Here is a 17,465-nt window from a genome sequence, read left to right as displayed (position 1 = left end):
TCAGAAAAGGGCAACAAAAATTATCAGGGGTATGGAACGGCTTCCATATGAGGAGAGATTAATAAGTCTGGGACTTTTCAGCTTGGAAAAGAGGTGCTTAAGGGGGGATATGATAGAGGTCTATAAAATCATGAGTGGTATAGAGAAAGTAAATAAGGAAGTGTTATTTACTCCTTCTCATACTACAAGAACAAGGGGCCACCAAATGAAATGAATAGGTAGGAGGTTTAAAATGAACACAAGAAAGTATTTTTTCACACAACGCACTGTCAACCTCTGGAACTCCTTGCCAGAGGGTGTTATGAAGGCCAATACTGTAACGGCATTCAAAAGGGACCTAGATAGGTCCATCAATGGCTATTAGTCAGGATGGGAAGGGATGGTGTCCCTAGCCTCTGTTTGCTAGAAGCTGGGATTGGGTGACAGGGCATGGATCACTTGATGATAACCTGTCTGTTCATTCCCTCTCAGGCACCTGCCATTGGCCACTGTCAAAGGAGAGGATACTGGGCTGGATGAACCTTTGGTCTGACCCAGTATGGCCGCTCTTATGTTCTTAAGTATCAGGATACTGGGATAAGAGTTGGCTTTTGCAGGGATTCAGCAGCTCTCACCTTGGACTGAAAAAGAGACAACAGGAGACAGCCAAAAGTGGATTCAATGGCAGCTTGGCAGGGTGGGGAGAGTTGGCTTGGCCAGACTGGACTATGTCTTCACCTTTATTTCTCTATGTTAACCTAACAGGTAGTCTACCGTAGAACCACTACATTGGCGCAGCTGCAGCGCGTCTGGTGAAGATGCTTTATGCCGATGGCAGAGAGCTCTCCCGTTGGCATAATTACTCCATCTCTGCAAGAGGCAGAAGCTTTGTCACTGGGAGAGCATCTCCTGCCAACATAGCGCCGGTGTGGACAGAACTTAAGTCATTGTTACTTGCATTGCTCAAGGGGGTGGCTTTTTCACACTGCTGAGCAACGTAAGTTAGATCAAATTAAGCGGTAGTGTAAGCCCTAAGGATCTCCCGATGCTGTGTTCTAGTTGACTAATAAATCCAACTCTTTTGAAAAGGCTGCCTGGTGTCACTGCGAATACTTGCTGAGGCGCATTGGTCCCTGAAGAGTGTAAAAGTCTCGGACCAGGTGTGTGTCTCAGTTGGACCCACTGGACAGAGCTCACCATGTGAAGCAAGAGTGCTAGAGCCTGGAGGCTCAGTCTTGGAGGCACTGAGGCTGCGTGACCTACCCTTAAGGAAGAGTGAGACAACTTGGGGGACTGCCACATCGAAGCAGTTACTCCAAGGGACTGTTTAAAAGCTGGGGCCCTGTCACATAGCCGTAACAACTTAATAAGGGTAAGGAGAGAACATTTCCTAATGTTTATTGAAACAGTTGGCAGGGCCAGTTCGGACTGGCTGCAGAAACTGCAGTGGCAATAGTCATTCTCATGGCTGATGAGAGGCTTGCTGTTCCCTCCTCCTCCAAACTGTGTAAAGAGGAGAGCAAGCTGTGCTGCTGGCTGCCTTTTGGTGATGGAAAGTGCCCCAGTGCTTGGTCACTCCAGCCTCCATCAACCAGCAAGGATGTTCAAGAGCTGCTAGATGGCAACCTGTAAACCCTGCCTCCCAACCTGGCGAGATATCACTTCCGATGAAGACACTCTAAGCCGACGAGAGAGAGCTCTCTGTTGGCTTAATAACTCCACCTCCGCAAGATCTTCTTCCGCTGACAGAGCGCTGTCTACACCAGCACTTAGGTCAGTGTAACTATGTCGCTCAGGGGGTGTGGATTATTATACAGGGCCTCTCCTAACACTGCCATCACCTACTTTCCCTAACTTACGGCTGTTCCAGGACTACGTGCTCTGGCTGATGTCCACTTGAATAATGCTGTTCTGACTCAGCACTCCTTTCAATGGAATAATTACAGAGTGGGCTCAAATTAATGGGTCTGTAGGGGCTTGGACCAGTTCTTATTACTGATTCTGTACTGTTAACCAGTGGTGCTTTGAATCAGACTTCAGCCTAATCAGAGCCCATTTTTGACAATGGGGACATCAGGACCTGCTAGCAGAAAATGCTTTTTAAGGAAAAACTCTGTGGTCATGTACTGAAAATTGTGGAATGCTGGTAATTTTGGTCCTATCTGTGAGTATATATAGCAAGAGGACAAGCAGGCGGGAGTCGTAGGGTTCTAGGCAGAAGCACTCCACTGAAATAGTGAGAGACAGAGTAGCTTAAAGTGTAATACCATTTTCCTTATTTCTAAAAAAATGTCCTTCTTTGTTAGAGGACAATTTACATTCCTTTGGGATGCTTTACTGTTGTCACATGACAGATAGGCTTTATATTATAAGGCTGCACAGTTATGAGACTCAGGTTGCTGGCAGTGAACAATTAAGAGTAAAGCACTGGGCAGCATCTGAGGCCAGGGCTACACTACAACTTACCCTGGTATAACCACATTACTCAGGGGTGTGAAAAATCCCCATCCCTGAGCAATGTAGTTATACTGACCTAACTCCTGGTGTAGACAGTGCTACGTTGATGGGAGGGTGTGATGACTTGAACTGGGACCATATAGAACATTGTTGCAACCAAGGTCCTGTAGTGGCACCAAATCTTGTATAAAGGGGGTCAAATGAGGTGTCTAAGACAAGGTTATGGTTTGCTGATTATGATTATGCTGTCTATATGTGTGTACCATTTTTGTAGTTAAAATTATGAATATTGGCTCGATACTGTCTGTATTTCAAACTTATGCTATGCTTCTGGGTGACAAGTTGGTGTCAGCTCTGCCCAGCCTGCTTGATGGCACATTAAGGACCATCTGCTACACAACTGACCCATTGAGAGAAGGCAGGCACGCCTTGTGACTCAGCAAGGTATGCAGGGACATGCCTATGGACAGAACTCTGAGGTTTTTCCAGGACATGTGATGGACAGCTTGTCTTCGGAACAAAGAAAGAAAGACCACATGGAAAGAGAATATAAAAAGCTGCTGCAGCTCCTCCATCTTGTCTTCAATCCTGCTTCATATCTCTGGAGGAACTTTGCTACAAACTGAAGCCTTGAACCAAGGACTGAAAGACCCATCCCAGCTGTGGATGTACTCCAGAGACTTGATTTGAACCTGCAGTTTATTCTATCACTGCTGCAAGTCTGAACCAAGAACTTTGCCATTACTGTATGTCATTGATTCCTTTTAACCAATTCTAGCTCTCATCTATATCTTTTCCTTTCATGAATAAACCTTTAGATTTTAGATTCTAAAGGATTGGCAACAGCATGATTTATGGGTAAGATCTGATTTGAATATTGACGTGGGTCTGGGGCTTGGTCCTTTGGGATCGAGAGAGCCTTTTTTCTTTTTCTGGGGTATTGGTTTTTATAACCATTTGTCCCCATAACGAGTGGCACTGGTGGTGATACTGGGAAACTGGAGCCTCTCAGGGAACTGCTTGTGTGACTTGTGGCTAGCCAATGGGGTAAAACCAAAGTCTTCTCTGTTTGGCTGGTTTGGTTTGCCTTGGTGTGCACAGAAACCCCAGCCTTGGGCTGTAACTGCCCTGCGTTAAGCAGTTTGTCCTGAATTGGCACTCTCAGTTGAGTCCCACCAGAACCAGCATTGTTACAGACTGCTTCTCCCATGGACATAGCTACCACCTCTCATAGAGGTGGATTAACTACGTCAACGGGAGACGCTCTCCCATGAGTGTAGCAGCGTCTTCACTGAAGCATGACAGTGGAACACAGATGCACCGGTGCAGTATTTTAAGTGTAGACCAGTCCTTAGTTAAGTAACTCCCCTTAAAGTAAATGGGAATTTCTGTGTAACACCAAAAAATCTTTCTAGGAATTTTGGTAGGCTCCTACCTATGGTTTGTCTTTTCAATCCAGTCCACAACAGTGCAGAAATGGGGAGAATGTGGCAGCTTTCTCTGGCTTGTCTATAAAACCTGAGATAGTAAATGGTGTCTGGAACCAAAATCAGACCTGGTGTAAGTGTGTGGTAATCCAGTGACTAACCTACCTACTCCAGGTCTGAATTTTTGAGTTGGGCCTATGAAATTCAAGGACTCTAGTGGGGAAAGATGAGAGAGAATTAGAAGGTACTGTTTTGAAAGGGTCATATGTAAAGGGGATAAACTACACTCGCTTTTGATCCAAGATCTAAGAACCAGGGAAATGATTCAAGTATTAAAATAGACCTGTAATGTCAGTCTCTTCAGACATACATGAGTGTTACTAGGCTCAAGAAGAAAAAGCACAGGAACAGAGTGACAGTTTGTCACTGACTTAACAGGACCTGTCAGGCTATTTCCAAATGTCTTTCACTTGCTCATTAATGACCTCCTGCACTATAAAAAGAACACCCCAAATATTCTAAGCCCTTAGGAGAACATTTCATATGGTCTATCAGATATTAAATGGTCTGTTAGCAGAAAGGAAAGAATTTCCTGAAACTCTGGTCAGCATTTCCGTCTCACCTACACGCCTTAACAAGAAGTTATGCATGGTTAAATTGGTCATTACAAGATAAACAAATACAGGTGACATATTTAGTCCCAATCATTCACATCTACACTTCATGTCAGACAAAACCCCAAGTCAATTTCCAAATAATGAAGTCATAGGTGTAAGTAACTCAGAAAGAAGATAAAGCTGTCAAACTCTCCACAAAAGCCCCCAGAAGTGAGTGAACTGTCTGGAAGGAAAACATCTTTGTCATTGACTGACCTGTGGTTTCGGAAAATAAAATAAAACTGTACTCGAAGTTAAACAAAGCAATGTGGACCAAACGATTCATTTTTTCTTTCATGTGCAGGCTATAAACTAGACAAGGGGAAAACGCATTCTTTTGAGTCAGAATCTGAACAACTTCTGGCATACAAAACCAATTGGTATTTGACATCAAAGTCTACTTTGTTAGCTTGGGGCTCAATTCTGCAACCTTTACGCTGAATTGTATCAAGTAGTAGCAATGGGGCTATTCACATAAATGCTGCTCAGTATAATAAGAGTTGCAAAACCAGGTCCTCTGCTTTTAACACAATGGTTTAAATTTAATCCAAGTGTAATTTCACCGAGTTCAGCGGAGTCACACCAGGGATGAACTGGCCCCCTGGCTACCATATATGAGATCTGGGTTCAAGAGTACCTTTGGGATTAGAGCTGTGTGAAATGTTTGCAGTGAAATCCCAGAACCATATTCAACTCTCTTGTTCTGGCATTTCATTTTGAAATTCAAAATTTGGTAAATTTCACTGAAAGGATCATCAAGACTCTCAAACTTCTGAGTTGGACCTTGGCTCTGTTTTAAGTTGGCTCAGATTCACATATGGTAGTTCCTCCCTTTTGAGTGTATTTTGCTTTAAGTTTTTGGCTTGTTTGAACCTCGAATGCCAGGGGCCAAATTCTGCTGTTATACCTTGGAAACTCCTTTGGGCTAAGTGGTGTAAACCCATCCAGATTGAAACCAAAATAAAAGTCCACACAACCCCTCCTCTGAAATGAAATCAATGACTCAGCTTGATTCAGAATCCCCATCTCCTACCATGGAAAGTTTGTATACATAAGGGAAATTGTGCTTAATAATATTAGTCTAAATCCTGATTTAACTGGGAGTGTCATCTGAATAAGGGCTGAGTTAGAACATTAGGCCTTGATTCCAGAGCAATAATAAACAAATATATAATTTTTATTTATTGTGCACCCAAACCTGAAGACTCCCAGATGTCTATTAGTCTAAAGGATGGTTACTGATTAATAAGGTACCAACTCACCGTTGGCTAAAAAGATAACGAAGTTCCCACGCATGTTAAAATGAAAAAAAAAATACAGAGGAGTAAAATTTTCAAAAGCTCCTATATCCCATTTTCAAAAGTCCCTATGGCACTTAGGATCCTAAATCTCATTGAGAGTCTAGGTGGGACTTAGGAATTCTGTGTAAAATTTTCAAGAGTTCCTGTCATCTAAACTTGGTGTTTCCCCAGAGACCTGACTACTGGAGAAGCTTTAGAATATGGACTATTACCTAGGAAGAAAATAGCACAGCAATGATTCTCAAACAATCACGTCATCAAAATTATCGGTTTCCAATCCAATGCATTTTCAAATGATAGAAAAATCCTTCTCTCACATTTCTGTAAACAGGTACCAGCCTTGTATGAAAAATAGAGATTATCATGGATCTCTCACCTTTCACAAAGTTTCTGTCCTCCTGCTGCTTTGCTCCAGGTGTCTGTGTTACACCGTTGGAATGCATCAGTGAGCCAGAGCACAACTTAGTCTGTTGAACCTGTGTCAACCTGAGGTGCCCAGAGAGACTATATTGGCCATGTTGGATCTCCTCTTTGAATTCAGAAACAGAGTCCCCATTTCCTACTGCCAAAATGGAGGAAGAATTAGCAATAGTGTTTGCTCACAGATCAAATGATGCAGTAAAAATTAAAATGAATGAGTAAGCACCAGCTAACTTTACCTTTATGTTCATTTTCTATGCAGTGACTATATCCTTGTTGTGTTCTAATTTCCTGTTTTTTTTAAAAAAGAGAAGCATCTTTTTAATAAGAACAGTCAGTGTAGATGGGGGTAAGTAAAATGCAACATTGTGGCAGCTGGTCATAAAAACCCTGGCCCCAATCAGGTTTACGCAAGACCATCTGATACAAGGAACTTGACTTGTCCTTGTCTATGGTGACTGCAAAGTTCTGGTCAACAATCTGTTGGTTAACTACTGCTTAGGGTCATGTTCTAACTCACTGTCTAGTGAAGAGCAGCCCCATTGCTACCTGCACAGAGCTACCACAGCTGCAGAATAGGTTGCTGCAATAGTATTCATAGAGAAGTCTGAGAGAAGAATTCCTTCTGTCCCCTGGAACCTTCCCTGTGCTGAACCTGGCTACTTGGGATTAGTGAAGGAGGGAGGAAGATTTTGCTTTCAGAAAATCATGGGGGGAGACTGTGTCAGACTGAGAGCCAGGAGCTCCTGGCTCCCAATTCTGTGCTCAAGTCACTAAACCAGGTCTCTCCACTGAAGTTGAATTAATTTTCATATTGCACTACATGTCCTCCCTCAAGTAATAACTTCTATGAAAAGCAAATGAACAAACAAGGTAGTGACAGACAAGGCAGTGAGAGACATTGGAAAGTGAAGACAGAAATGCCTGGGAGCAACAGTAGCACCGCTCCCATATTAATGATGATTAAGAAGTCCCTTATTCAAGAGCAATTGATGTTACATAGGGTTAATTAGCTTGCTTCCTTCTTCCCCCTCACTGGTCATTGAACAGATCTAGCCTCAGGTAGAATTCCTGAGTCCTCATGCCCCTGTTGTCACTATTGTGCAAGATAGAGCTCTAATTGTGTCATGGTAAATTTGAGAGAAAATCAGAGATTTGTCATGGCAAAATTCATGGGTTTTGGTTAAAGCTAGTAAAAAGTCACACACCCAAGTGCTTTTGAAATGTGTGTAATAAAGATGTGCACAAAAGAGAAGTGTGAGTGGTACCACGTGCCTCTTGTGAGCCTTGCCTTGGTTTAATTATTTTTAAACTTCTTTAGTGGGGAAAAAGGGGTCACCTCTTTTCACCTCCCCTCTGACTTGCTTATGAATTCACACACATGCCTTCTTCATCCTAAGTTGCCACTAGAATTCTTTATATTTTGGGGTTTTATACCCATTAACTTTAAGCACATTTAAACAGTGATGTGACAGAGCAAGCAATCACGGAGAAAAGGAAGGTGCCTCAGTGGAGAGATAGTCCATGCTATTTAAGAAGCTGGGATAAATCTCCCTGATTGTTGGGGCTCCCGTTTTCCCCACTGTTACCTGGCTTTTTTATCAGGGGGAGAGAGGGAAAGTAGGGCTTGGGAAGTTGACTCAGGGCATGATGTAGAGCAGCCTTGGTCCATGAAAAAGTAGTGGGAGAGGAGGCCTGTCTGCTAATATCCTTTCAACAGGGCAAACTGGGAAGGGGAGGAGTCTGTGTTGCTATGCCAACGCAGGCACTCCTACCTCTCAGTCAGTGCTGGACAAGCAGTACTAGAGAAGGAGTTGTTCCGAGAGCTTGAGATATAGTTTATTGGAGACCTACGGGCAAAGGTTCTGTGGAACCAATAATATCCTGACTATTGTGTATTCTTGTGGGGGAGTGGATTTTGTATGTGTATTTAACTTTGTGTTCCTGTTGATGCTGTTTAGTGCTTTTATGTCTGCAGTGGCCTCAGCTTATAACCTGGTGTCTGCCTGTGACCAGTTCAGCACGCTGTTTCCACAGTGTACAAGACATGCTAACCATGTTTGTCCACCTGGTTTGGCCAATCCTCCTTTCTCCCAGCTCTGTGAGCAATAGGGCATCCCAGAATGCATTGCCCCATGTGCTGCTAATGCCATGTGCTTTAGACACTCTGTCCCCTGCTGCCCAGAATACTGATACACATATGGCTGTGATGGTGGAAGAGCTTCTGTGCAGGATGGACTCAAACTGAACCATATTACTTGTAACTGGTTAAAGTGACCATGCTGCTAACTGGTTCCAAATCACAGTTAAAAACTCTAGAGAGAGCCTAAGAAAACAAATCTAACTTGACACAGGCTACTGAACAGCAGTTGTGTGGTAATGGCTTCCTCCAACTTCTAAATGTTTCATTTTCATGGCAAATTTTGAACTTTATCTATAGTGGGCCAAGTCTTTTGGCTCCATTTGTGGATCCTCCCAGGCTTAAATGCAGCATTTGGACTATGTTCGGGTAAGGGGCACAAAGTAGGGTTCTGTGCAGGAGGATTCTGCAACCCCGCTCCTTCCCCCTAAATGACAGGGAGCTGAATTGTTCTGCAGCTGAGGAGGGTGGATTGTGTAGCTTTGGTGACTTGCAGTGTAGCCAGGGAGTTCCTACACAGCTAAAATCCACAGGATGATTACCCCACTAGGGTACAGCAGGCTACATCACCGTTCCTCTCCACTGCTGATAGTTCAGGCTAGGAGGCCACTTGTGAGCTTCTTTAGGCTGAGGACAACTTTCCTCAGCTCTACGTGCATTTTTCTGAATGTACAGCCCATTCGCTTGGGTTGTGTGTTCCATCCAAGCATTTCCTTGCATCCATTTAAATTCATTTGGTGAATTTCTATTCTGAACATACCAGCCCTTTAGCTGTACAAGCCCCAGAATCTCCTTTCTTCAGGGCAGCTGCTTCCAAGGGCAGGGTGACTTCCTGTGAAGATAAATCCCATCAGAGGCATGACAATTATAGTTAGTGCTACTTAAATAGCTCACATATCTATTCATTTCAGGCCTCATGATATCAACCGCTGAAATAAGGACAAATACTAAAGAAAGGAAAAGCTATCATATAGTATATGAGATTAGTGACATCTGTTTATTTACACAGCATCACAAATATGTGTTGTGTCTCACAGACAGGTAAATTCTGCCACAAAGAAGTTATAGGTAAAGGCCACAATGGTGAAACCAGATCAGCATGGGCAGGTCTCTGCACCATGTAGAGCCCCAAGTGAAGGGCTGCTGACAAAGTTACATGGCAAGCAGCTATTATAAATGCTAAGGGATTGTGGGGAAAGGAGGCTGAGGGACACAGCAGTAAAATCATTGGGTTGTTTTGGCTGGTAATGTGTGTGTCATGGAGGTTCTGAGAGCTTTCTGTAATCTGTGCGGCTGTGCAGTACTGCATATTTCAGGGAAGGGCAGGGTGTGGATTGCACCCTCAGCAAGTTTGCAGATGACACTAAACTGGGAGGAGAGGTAGATACGCTGGAGGGCAGGGATAGGATACAGAGGGACCTAGACAAATTGGAGGATTGGGTCAAAAGAAATCTGATGAGGTTCAGCAAGGACAAGTGCAGAGTCCTGCACTTAGGACGGAAGAATCCCATGCACCGCTACAGACGAGGGACTGAATTGCTAGGCAGCAGTTCTGCAGAAAAGAACCTAGGGGTTACAGAGGACGAGAAGCTGGATATGAGTCAACAGTGTGCCCTTGTTGCCAAGAAGGCCAATGGCATTTTGGGATGTATATATAGGGGCACTGCAAGCAGATCGAGGGACGTGATCATTCCCCTCTATTCGACATTGGTGAGGCCTCTTCTGGAGTACTGTGTCCAGTTTTGGGCCCCACACTACAAGAAGGATGTGGAAAAATTGGAAAACGTCCAGAGGAGGGCAACAAAAATGATTAGGGGACTGGAACACATGACTTATGAGGAGAGGCTGAGGGAACTGGGATTGTTTAGTCTGCGGAAGAGAAGAATGAGGGGGGATTTGATAGCTGCTTTCAACTACCTGAAAGGGGGTTCCAAAGAGGATGGATCTAGACTGTTCTCAGTGGTAGCAGATGACAGAACAAGGAGTAATGGTCTCAAGGTGCAGTGGGGGAGTTTATGTTGAATATTAGGAAAAACTTTTTCACTAGGAGGGTGGTGAAACACTGGAATGCGTTACCTAGGGAGGTGGTAGAATCTCCTTCCTTAGAAGTTTTTAAGGTCAGGCTTGACAAAGCCCTGGCTGGGATGATTTAATTGGGGATTGATCCTGGTTTGAGCAGGGGGTTGGACTAGATGACCTCCTGAGGTCCCTTCCAAACCTGATATTCTATGATTCTATGAACGGTTCACGGAAGAGGGTTGTATAGGAGGAAAGAGCGGAGCCTTGATGGACCAAGTCAGGAAGATGGGTCCAGAGCATGTTGTCGATGCTTAATAAACAATGAAAAGGAAACATTATTTATTATGGTAAAACTCCAAGGACAGCTGGTGTAACATCTTGTAGAAGAGTACAATAACTTAAGTACAGGGCCCCTTCAGCAACCTGGTTACAGAATTTACCTCTTTGCCACACAATTTTGCTCCAGAATCAGATGTAATAATTAAAAATAATGTTTCTAGACTTTGTGGTTGTGAAGAAAATCTTAGCAATGTGAACCAGGTATGAAGTGTAACAAGATGCAGTTACGTCTCTGTTAATCTTGAAGACAGCCTGAAACCAAAACTTGTAAACTGCCCCTTTCCTCTCAATGGTGTGTTAACAGCCTATTTATTAACCAATTTAAATGTAAACACTGATCACTTCAACCAAAACATCCAATGGACAGGATAGGACTGGACTGGACTGGGACTCTGAAGTGGTGCAGGAACTTGAGAGATCATACTCGCCTCTCTGTGACTCTGTTTCCCCACCTGTAAAATGGGAATACTGATCAGGTGCTTGGACTAGATAATCTTGTGGTCCCTGTTGGCCTTAAAAACTAGGATACCTTTTGCAAAGCACTTTGAGATGCAAAGCACTTGACTGTACAATTGAAAAACATTGTTTTGGGTCAAACAAAATGCTTAGTGTCTGGGCATTTTGAACTTTATTTTAAAAGAAGCAAAGGAAATGAAGGGCGACAGCTTTGTAATTAAAGGGCAGGTTGTGGTCCAAATCCTCAGCTGGTGTAAGGTGTTGTAGCTCTGTTAAAGTCAATGGAGATACACTGCTTCATCCCAGCTAAGCATCTGACTGAATGTCTGTGGATTATAAAATTTAGAGGTGATTTAAAATTAGTATTTCTGGTTTTAGATTTTAATCAGTAAAACTGCCCCAAACCAAAGCCATCTTTTACAAATCAGTTTTTAAATGCGCACTGAAAATACCTGGTTTAGCTATTTTGAAATGTCTTTTTTTTTTTAACTTTGACTCCTTTGCTGGATTCTATTCCTAGTTTTGTTACTGTGAAGTTAAATAAATGAGAAGATATTCTTTGAAATGTAACTAAAATCTTTTTTAAAATTTGAGTCCTACGTGTGGCATAAAGGGCTGTAATGACATATTATACAGTACTTATGTAATTTTTTTCCTGTTTTAACATACCAGCTTTTTATTTATAAAACTCTGAGGCTCTCCGTTCTTCAAGACAGCTGCTCCCAAGGACTCTGAGCATTTCTGTGAAGATAAACAAGAACTGCAGAGGATTGACTTACAATGAATGCTATTTAATAGCACAAATATTTTCAGAAATAGCTTTCATAAACAGAAAATATTAAATGGTAACTCCTGAGTGCAGCCTGAAACTAGCACAAACTGATTTATGGTTAACACATCTCCCTGCTCTAAATAGCTGTGCAGTGTTGTTGCACACTGTTAAACAGCTGCTGTGTTACAGAGCAGAGGTGGGCGTATTTCAGTGGTGGGCGAAGTGATTCCTGTACATTCTATTTTCTACCAGGGTGTTGTCTTAAGCAATGTCTATAAAGTGTTCCTGAGACCTTTGAATGAAATGTGTTACAAAAAGCAAATTATTGTTACAGGGGTTAACCCCTGAGGACATACACAGCTTGTCTGTGCTGGAGAATTGAACTGGTCAGATTGCAGCACTGTGTGCCCATAGTGTGGTGTGTCCAAACTAGACCGTAGTTAACTAAAACAGCCTGCTGCTGTTTTGTTGCTCATCACACTAGTTCTGCACTACACCACTAGTGCAATGTCAACTGGATACTTATCCCACTGATCCTGGCACAGCCCCTAGAAGCAGTAGATTCTGGAAAATTTTGAAAGGCCTTGTGGAATACTTCCAGAAGCATTTTACAGAGTGCTGGAGCATGTGGTTAGTATGCTTGTCTAGTGTCAATGAGGCCACAGAAGAAGCTTCATGCCTTCTGTTATGCTTCACCCTATGCTTGGACCAGCCTCCCACTTCTAAGTCACTGTGTGCTCTTTTTCTTCAGACCTAGTGAACCTGCAGTGTTTTCCTCCTCATTGTTGTATCTGCATTCGCTCATTCCTGAGCCGTTGCCCTGAACTAGTGTAAGCTCTTCCAACTTGCAGAGAGGTAATGTCTCTATTTTGTGTGTTATAAAATGCTGGGTACGTTTATGGTGCTGTATAAATAATTAACTATAAATACAGTGGCGCTCACTAGGATTGTTAAGTCTTATGGTCAGATTATAGCGGATAGGTAGTAACTTGCAGAAAGGTAATTTTGCTGCCAGCTGTCTGATGCTTTCACATAACAATCATCACTATTTATCAGTGTTTAAAAACGCTTAATCACAAAACCATCACACAATTTCGAGGCACAGTTCGTTCACATTGACTGGCAGCCTTTGCTCTAAACAGGCCCAGGATTGGAATAACTAGGTTGTTGCAGGTCAGGATTGAGCCTGAATTGGCACAGATGTGTGGGAAGCTTGGTTTAATACAAGTTCTAGCTGGTGGTATCAGTACCTCATTTTCATGAGCGCACAGGTCAATTTATCTGCCAGTTGGCAACTTTCCATTGTGTTACTGGGATCATGCAATAGAGCTGTAAGATTGCATTGACTATGCATTTATTTCCCATACCTTTTATAGTCTATCTCTTGTCTTTTCTCTGTCCAGTCATAAAACACTTTTTAACACTTGCTCTGCTTTTAAGAGCTAGTAAGGGCATAGCAATTGATAACATGTATAAAGCCAGTATCCTCCGAAAAAAGCTCTTCTCAGCTATGAAATGTGTTGCCTACTTGAGAATTTCAGGAACTTTTTCCTGGCTTTTATAACATGAATAAAGATGAATTAGATACCATGAGACTGACCAAGTAACAATTGTTTAATCTCTGGGGTTGATTACTTTAATCTACAGCCAAGAACTTCAAAAGTGACCTAGGATGCCCAACTTGAGATGCTGTTACGGTTCCTGATTGACAGAAAGTGCTGAGCACCTGCCATCTGAAAACAAGGCCCCATCAAGGTGTATGTAATTTGGTCTTAGAGAGTTCTAAATGCCCAATATAGCCTCTGAACCTTGATTTGACCTGGTCAGCTGTTCCAATTAGTTTGTAACAAAGGCAACTTTCTGATGCTGTAATCATAGTATCAGTTCTGGTACAATAAGATCAATTTGTATGTTGTAAATAATACTTTTAATAAAAAGGGTTCAGTCTGTTAATGTCTTTTTCCCGAGCCCCTCATTACAGTGCCTGAATAGCCACAATCCTACCACAAGTACAAATAATTTAAAACATGACACCAGGCCTTTTCCTTCTATCACATGGTAAAATCTAGAAGACGTTACTTGGTTTTTAGTCAGTCCTCACTCAGGCAAAACTTTCACTGAAGGTGGTGAGATAATTGTCTGAGTAAGGATTGAGTGGAGAAAGGCCCAAGAGTTGGGCCCAGCAGACTGTGCAAATCCATTGTCACAGCGCTTGCAGCAGAATTCACATACCCGCTCCACTCCTGCCACAGAATTGTGCTCTAGAATTTCGTCCTAAATTTTAATTTAAAAAAAAAAAAGATTCCTATGTTCGTGGAGAAAACCACAAATCTGAGCAGACTGTAAACTGAGGCAGCATCTAATGCCTGTGTCTGCAAAGAGCCTGAAACAATAGCTCCAAGTGATGTGAATTGCTCCATTCATCTCCTGTTGATATGTTCCATGTTTTATTATGGTGGGTGGGCCAGGGTACAGACTTTGAGGACTCCATACTCCCCTCAATCTCCAGCAACCTCCCACTGATGTCACTGTCTTGCAGAGGTAGAGTACCTGTGCTGATGGGAGAAGCCCTCCCCTCGGTGTAGGTAGCGTCTTCACTGCAGCGCAGCTACACCACTGCACCGTTTAAGTGTGGACCTGTCCTGAGGTGTGGCTGTGCTGAGTAACGGAACTCAGTATTGCCAACACCAAGTGTTCAAAAATCATGTCAGGCCTTTAAAAAAGGCTTAAAAATAACGTTTTTTAAATGTTGGGTTCTTTCTATTTGCCTTCTGCTTTCTGAGCTTTTGGGTCACAGGCATGTCATGCTTTCAAGCTTTTCTCTGCAACCATGAGGGCTAGAAATCAACTTCTTTTTTAAAAAAAATCAAAGCTGAAATTCTCATGTTGTAACCAGGTGATTCCAGAAGCTGGGCCTTTAATATGAGAGCTGGGATAAAATCATGAGATTAAAACACTGCTCCTGAATTTCTCCTGTTTGCCCCCATTTTTCTCCAGGGCAAAGGTCCCTGGGGCTGCCCTGTTGTATCGGCTTATTTAAGCAGTGCTGAATCCCTGAAACAAATAGACCTTTATATCAGGACTGACAGGGCTCTGTGACTAGTAAAATGCATTTCAGAATGCCAGACCTCTCATATCTTGGTCTTCATGGCACTGGATGTGTTGTGCAGTCCATGCATTCATTCCCTGGGGTCAAGGGTGTAGCTTGTGTTACACTCTAGTGACTATTCCGGCTGATTGACGGAGTCTCAGAACAGAGTCCCATTCAGCCCTCTTCAATTCAAGGAAGGGGCGCTGGGTGGGGGGCCACACCACGCGGCATGGCCCCACTCTGGCTCTTACGCACTCCAATGGCCCCTTCCAGCACTACAATGGAAGCTGCAGGGATGGTGCCTGTGGATGGGGCACCGTGCAGAGCTGCCTGGCTGCGCCTCCACATAGGAGCTGGAGAAGGGGCATGCCACTGTTTCCAGGAGCTGCTTGAGGTAAGTGCCACTCGGAGCCTGCACCCGTGAGCCTCTCCCAACACCCCAACCCCCTGCCTCAACACTGATCACGCTCCTGCTCTCCAAACCCCTTGATCCCAACCTGGGGCACCCTCCTGCACCCCAAACTCCTCAGTCCCAGCCCCACCCCAGAGCCCACACCCCTGCCCCAGCCCTGATCCCCCTCCCGCTCTCCAAACCCCTAGTCCAGAGCAAATTCCTCATCTCCAGCCCCACTCCAGAGCCCGCACCCGCAACCAGAGCCCTCATCCCCTCCTGCATCCCAACCCCAATTTTGTGAGCATTCATGGCCCACCATACAATTTCTATTCCCTGATGTGGCCCTCAGGCCAAAAAGTTTGCCCACCCCCTGCTCTAGAACTTAATTTAGCAGCTGTGAGGCCAATCAAGTAACTGCTTTTTTCCCCTCCTGCTGGTCATCCAGCTAAAATGAGATTTGCTGAATTGGATACAGTACTTGCCATCAGCCCTCAAACACCTGAGTTCTCTACTTTGCCAAAAGACCAGTGTTCCTAAAATCAGTGTCTTGCTGTCTTTCTAGCCTTAAGGATTTATGGTTTGCTTCTCTTTACGCTAGAGATGGGGCTGAACCAAAACCCTAGATTGTAATACACCTAACTTTAGGTGTTTAAAATCTGGATCCAAATTCTGCAACTCTCACCCCATTGTGCGTTTCCTGGGACTTAAAATAAAAGGTAGCTAATCGAAATGCACTTTCCTCTGTTAACATCATTCTTTAGTTTACTAAGCAGTCAAAGAGGACAAGTGAGGTACAACAGGGAAGGGTGTGATTTAAAAGCTGAGAGTGAAAAAGCTTCCTTTTTTTAAATGTCTACTAGTAGTGTCCCAACTTTACATTGTAGTCCAGAGGATTGATGTATTAGAAAGTCTACAGTAAAACAGATGCAGCCCAGTTGATTTTCAAAGCTTGATATGTTAAAAAAATCTTTTCTGTTGAAAGTATGTGAGGGAGAGGGAAGTAAATGCAAAATGAGGCTGGGAGATAATCTCTAACTGGAGCACACTGGAGCTATCTTTGGGGCCTCTGTCATCCACACAGTAAATTAAAGGACCGGTCTCTTTTCAGACTTGCCTAAGCCAGAGAGACCCTCAGTCTTGACGTTTCCACTTAAACAACGTCATCAATTTTTATTCCTCTATTTTCAAATGACGTTGATAATTTTTCAAATCAACTTTCTTTCTTTCTAATATTAACTCTTCCTAAATACTGTTCCACAGGTTAGCTAAGAAAGGTTTGCTCTACGAGATTAGATCACTGCCCCCTCTAGTCCTGCCTCCAGCGATGGCCAGTGTGGGATTTTTCAGAAGAAAGTGAACCCCCCAGACAAATTATAGGTATACTTAACCTGAATAGCTGTATAAATTGTGGAGAAAATCACCAAGGGATGCTAGAAAGAAACACATCTAATTCTTTCCTCACTTGATGCAAAGCAAGCTTATACTGGGCCTCTCCATAAATATTTTATGTGCACTACTTCCATCTTGCCTCTGTATTGAACTTACAAAACATTGTCATGGATCGCACCTTGTCATTCATCTTTTGACTCAAAGGGGAGGTTTCATGTGGATTTATATGAAGGCTGGTTCCTGTTTCAAGGGGTAATCCACAGTCTCCTGCAATGAAAATGAGAAATCTGGATCAGGAGATATATAACACTTTCTATATATTTTTATAGAGTGATTTTAATGCTCTTCTAAAACATGCTAGATTGACAGCCCTGGAGACTGAAGTTGTCTCTCTGTTACAGAAATGTTACAACATAAGCAGAGCAAGTTCCCCCACAAGACCCTGCAGATATGTCCCTATCTGAACCCTTTAGTGGTGAGAGGATGCAATAGGCTCCATGCACATCCAATCCTGGGTTTCACTGATAAAAGTGCTGTAAAGGTGCCAACTGTGTGGGTACATTTAATGACGCAAAATGCCTGAATACTGGAAAATTGGCTAATTTAGCACTGGTGGATTAAAAAC

General features: G+C 43.2%; 1 protein-coding gene across 2 annotated transcripts in view; it reads right to left on the bottom strand.

The window, feature by feature from the left end:
• The window catches only part of KIAA2012 (KIAA2012 ortholog), a 104,576-nt gene that overhangs the window by 26,217 nt on the left and 60,894 nt on the right, over positions 1-17,465 (bottom strand). For both annotated transcript variants that reach the window (XM_073306438.1, XM_073306440.1), the window contains exons 12-16: positions 17,019-17,107; positions 11,864-11,935; positions 9,141-9,212; positions 6,480-6,531; positions 6,197-6,382 (exon numbers count right to left, since the gene is read on the bottom strand). In XM_073306438.1, coding sequence (XP_073162539.1) covers positions 6,197-6,382; positions 6,480-6,531; positions 9,141-9,212; positions 11,864-11,935; positions 17,019-17,107 — 471 coding nt within the window. The remainder of the gene's footprint in view (positions 1-6,196; positions 6,383-6,479; positions 6,532-9,140; positions 9,213-11,863; positions 11,936-17,018; positions 17,108-17,465) is intronic.

This window comes from Lepidochelys kempii, chromosome 11 (assembly GCF_965140265.1).
Source record: "Lepidochelys kempii isolate rLepKem1 chromosome 11, rLepKem1.hap2, whole genome shotgun sequence".
NCBI lineage: Eukaryota > Metazoa > Chordata > Testudines > Cheloniidae > Lepidochelys > Lepidochelys kempii.
Note: the sequence above shows the minus strand (reverse complement) of the source record. Positions and strands in the feature narration are given on the sequence as shown.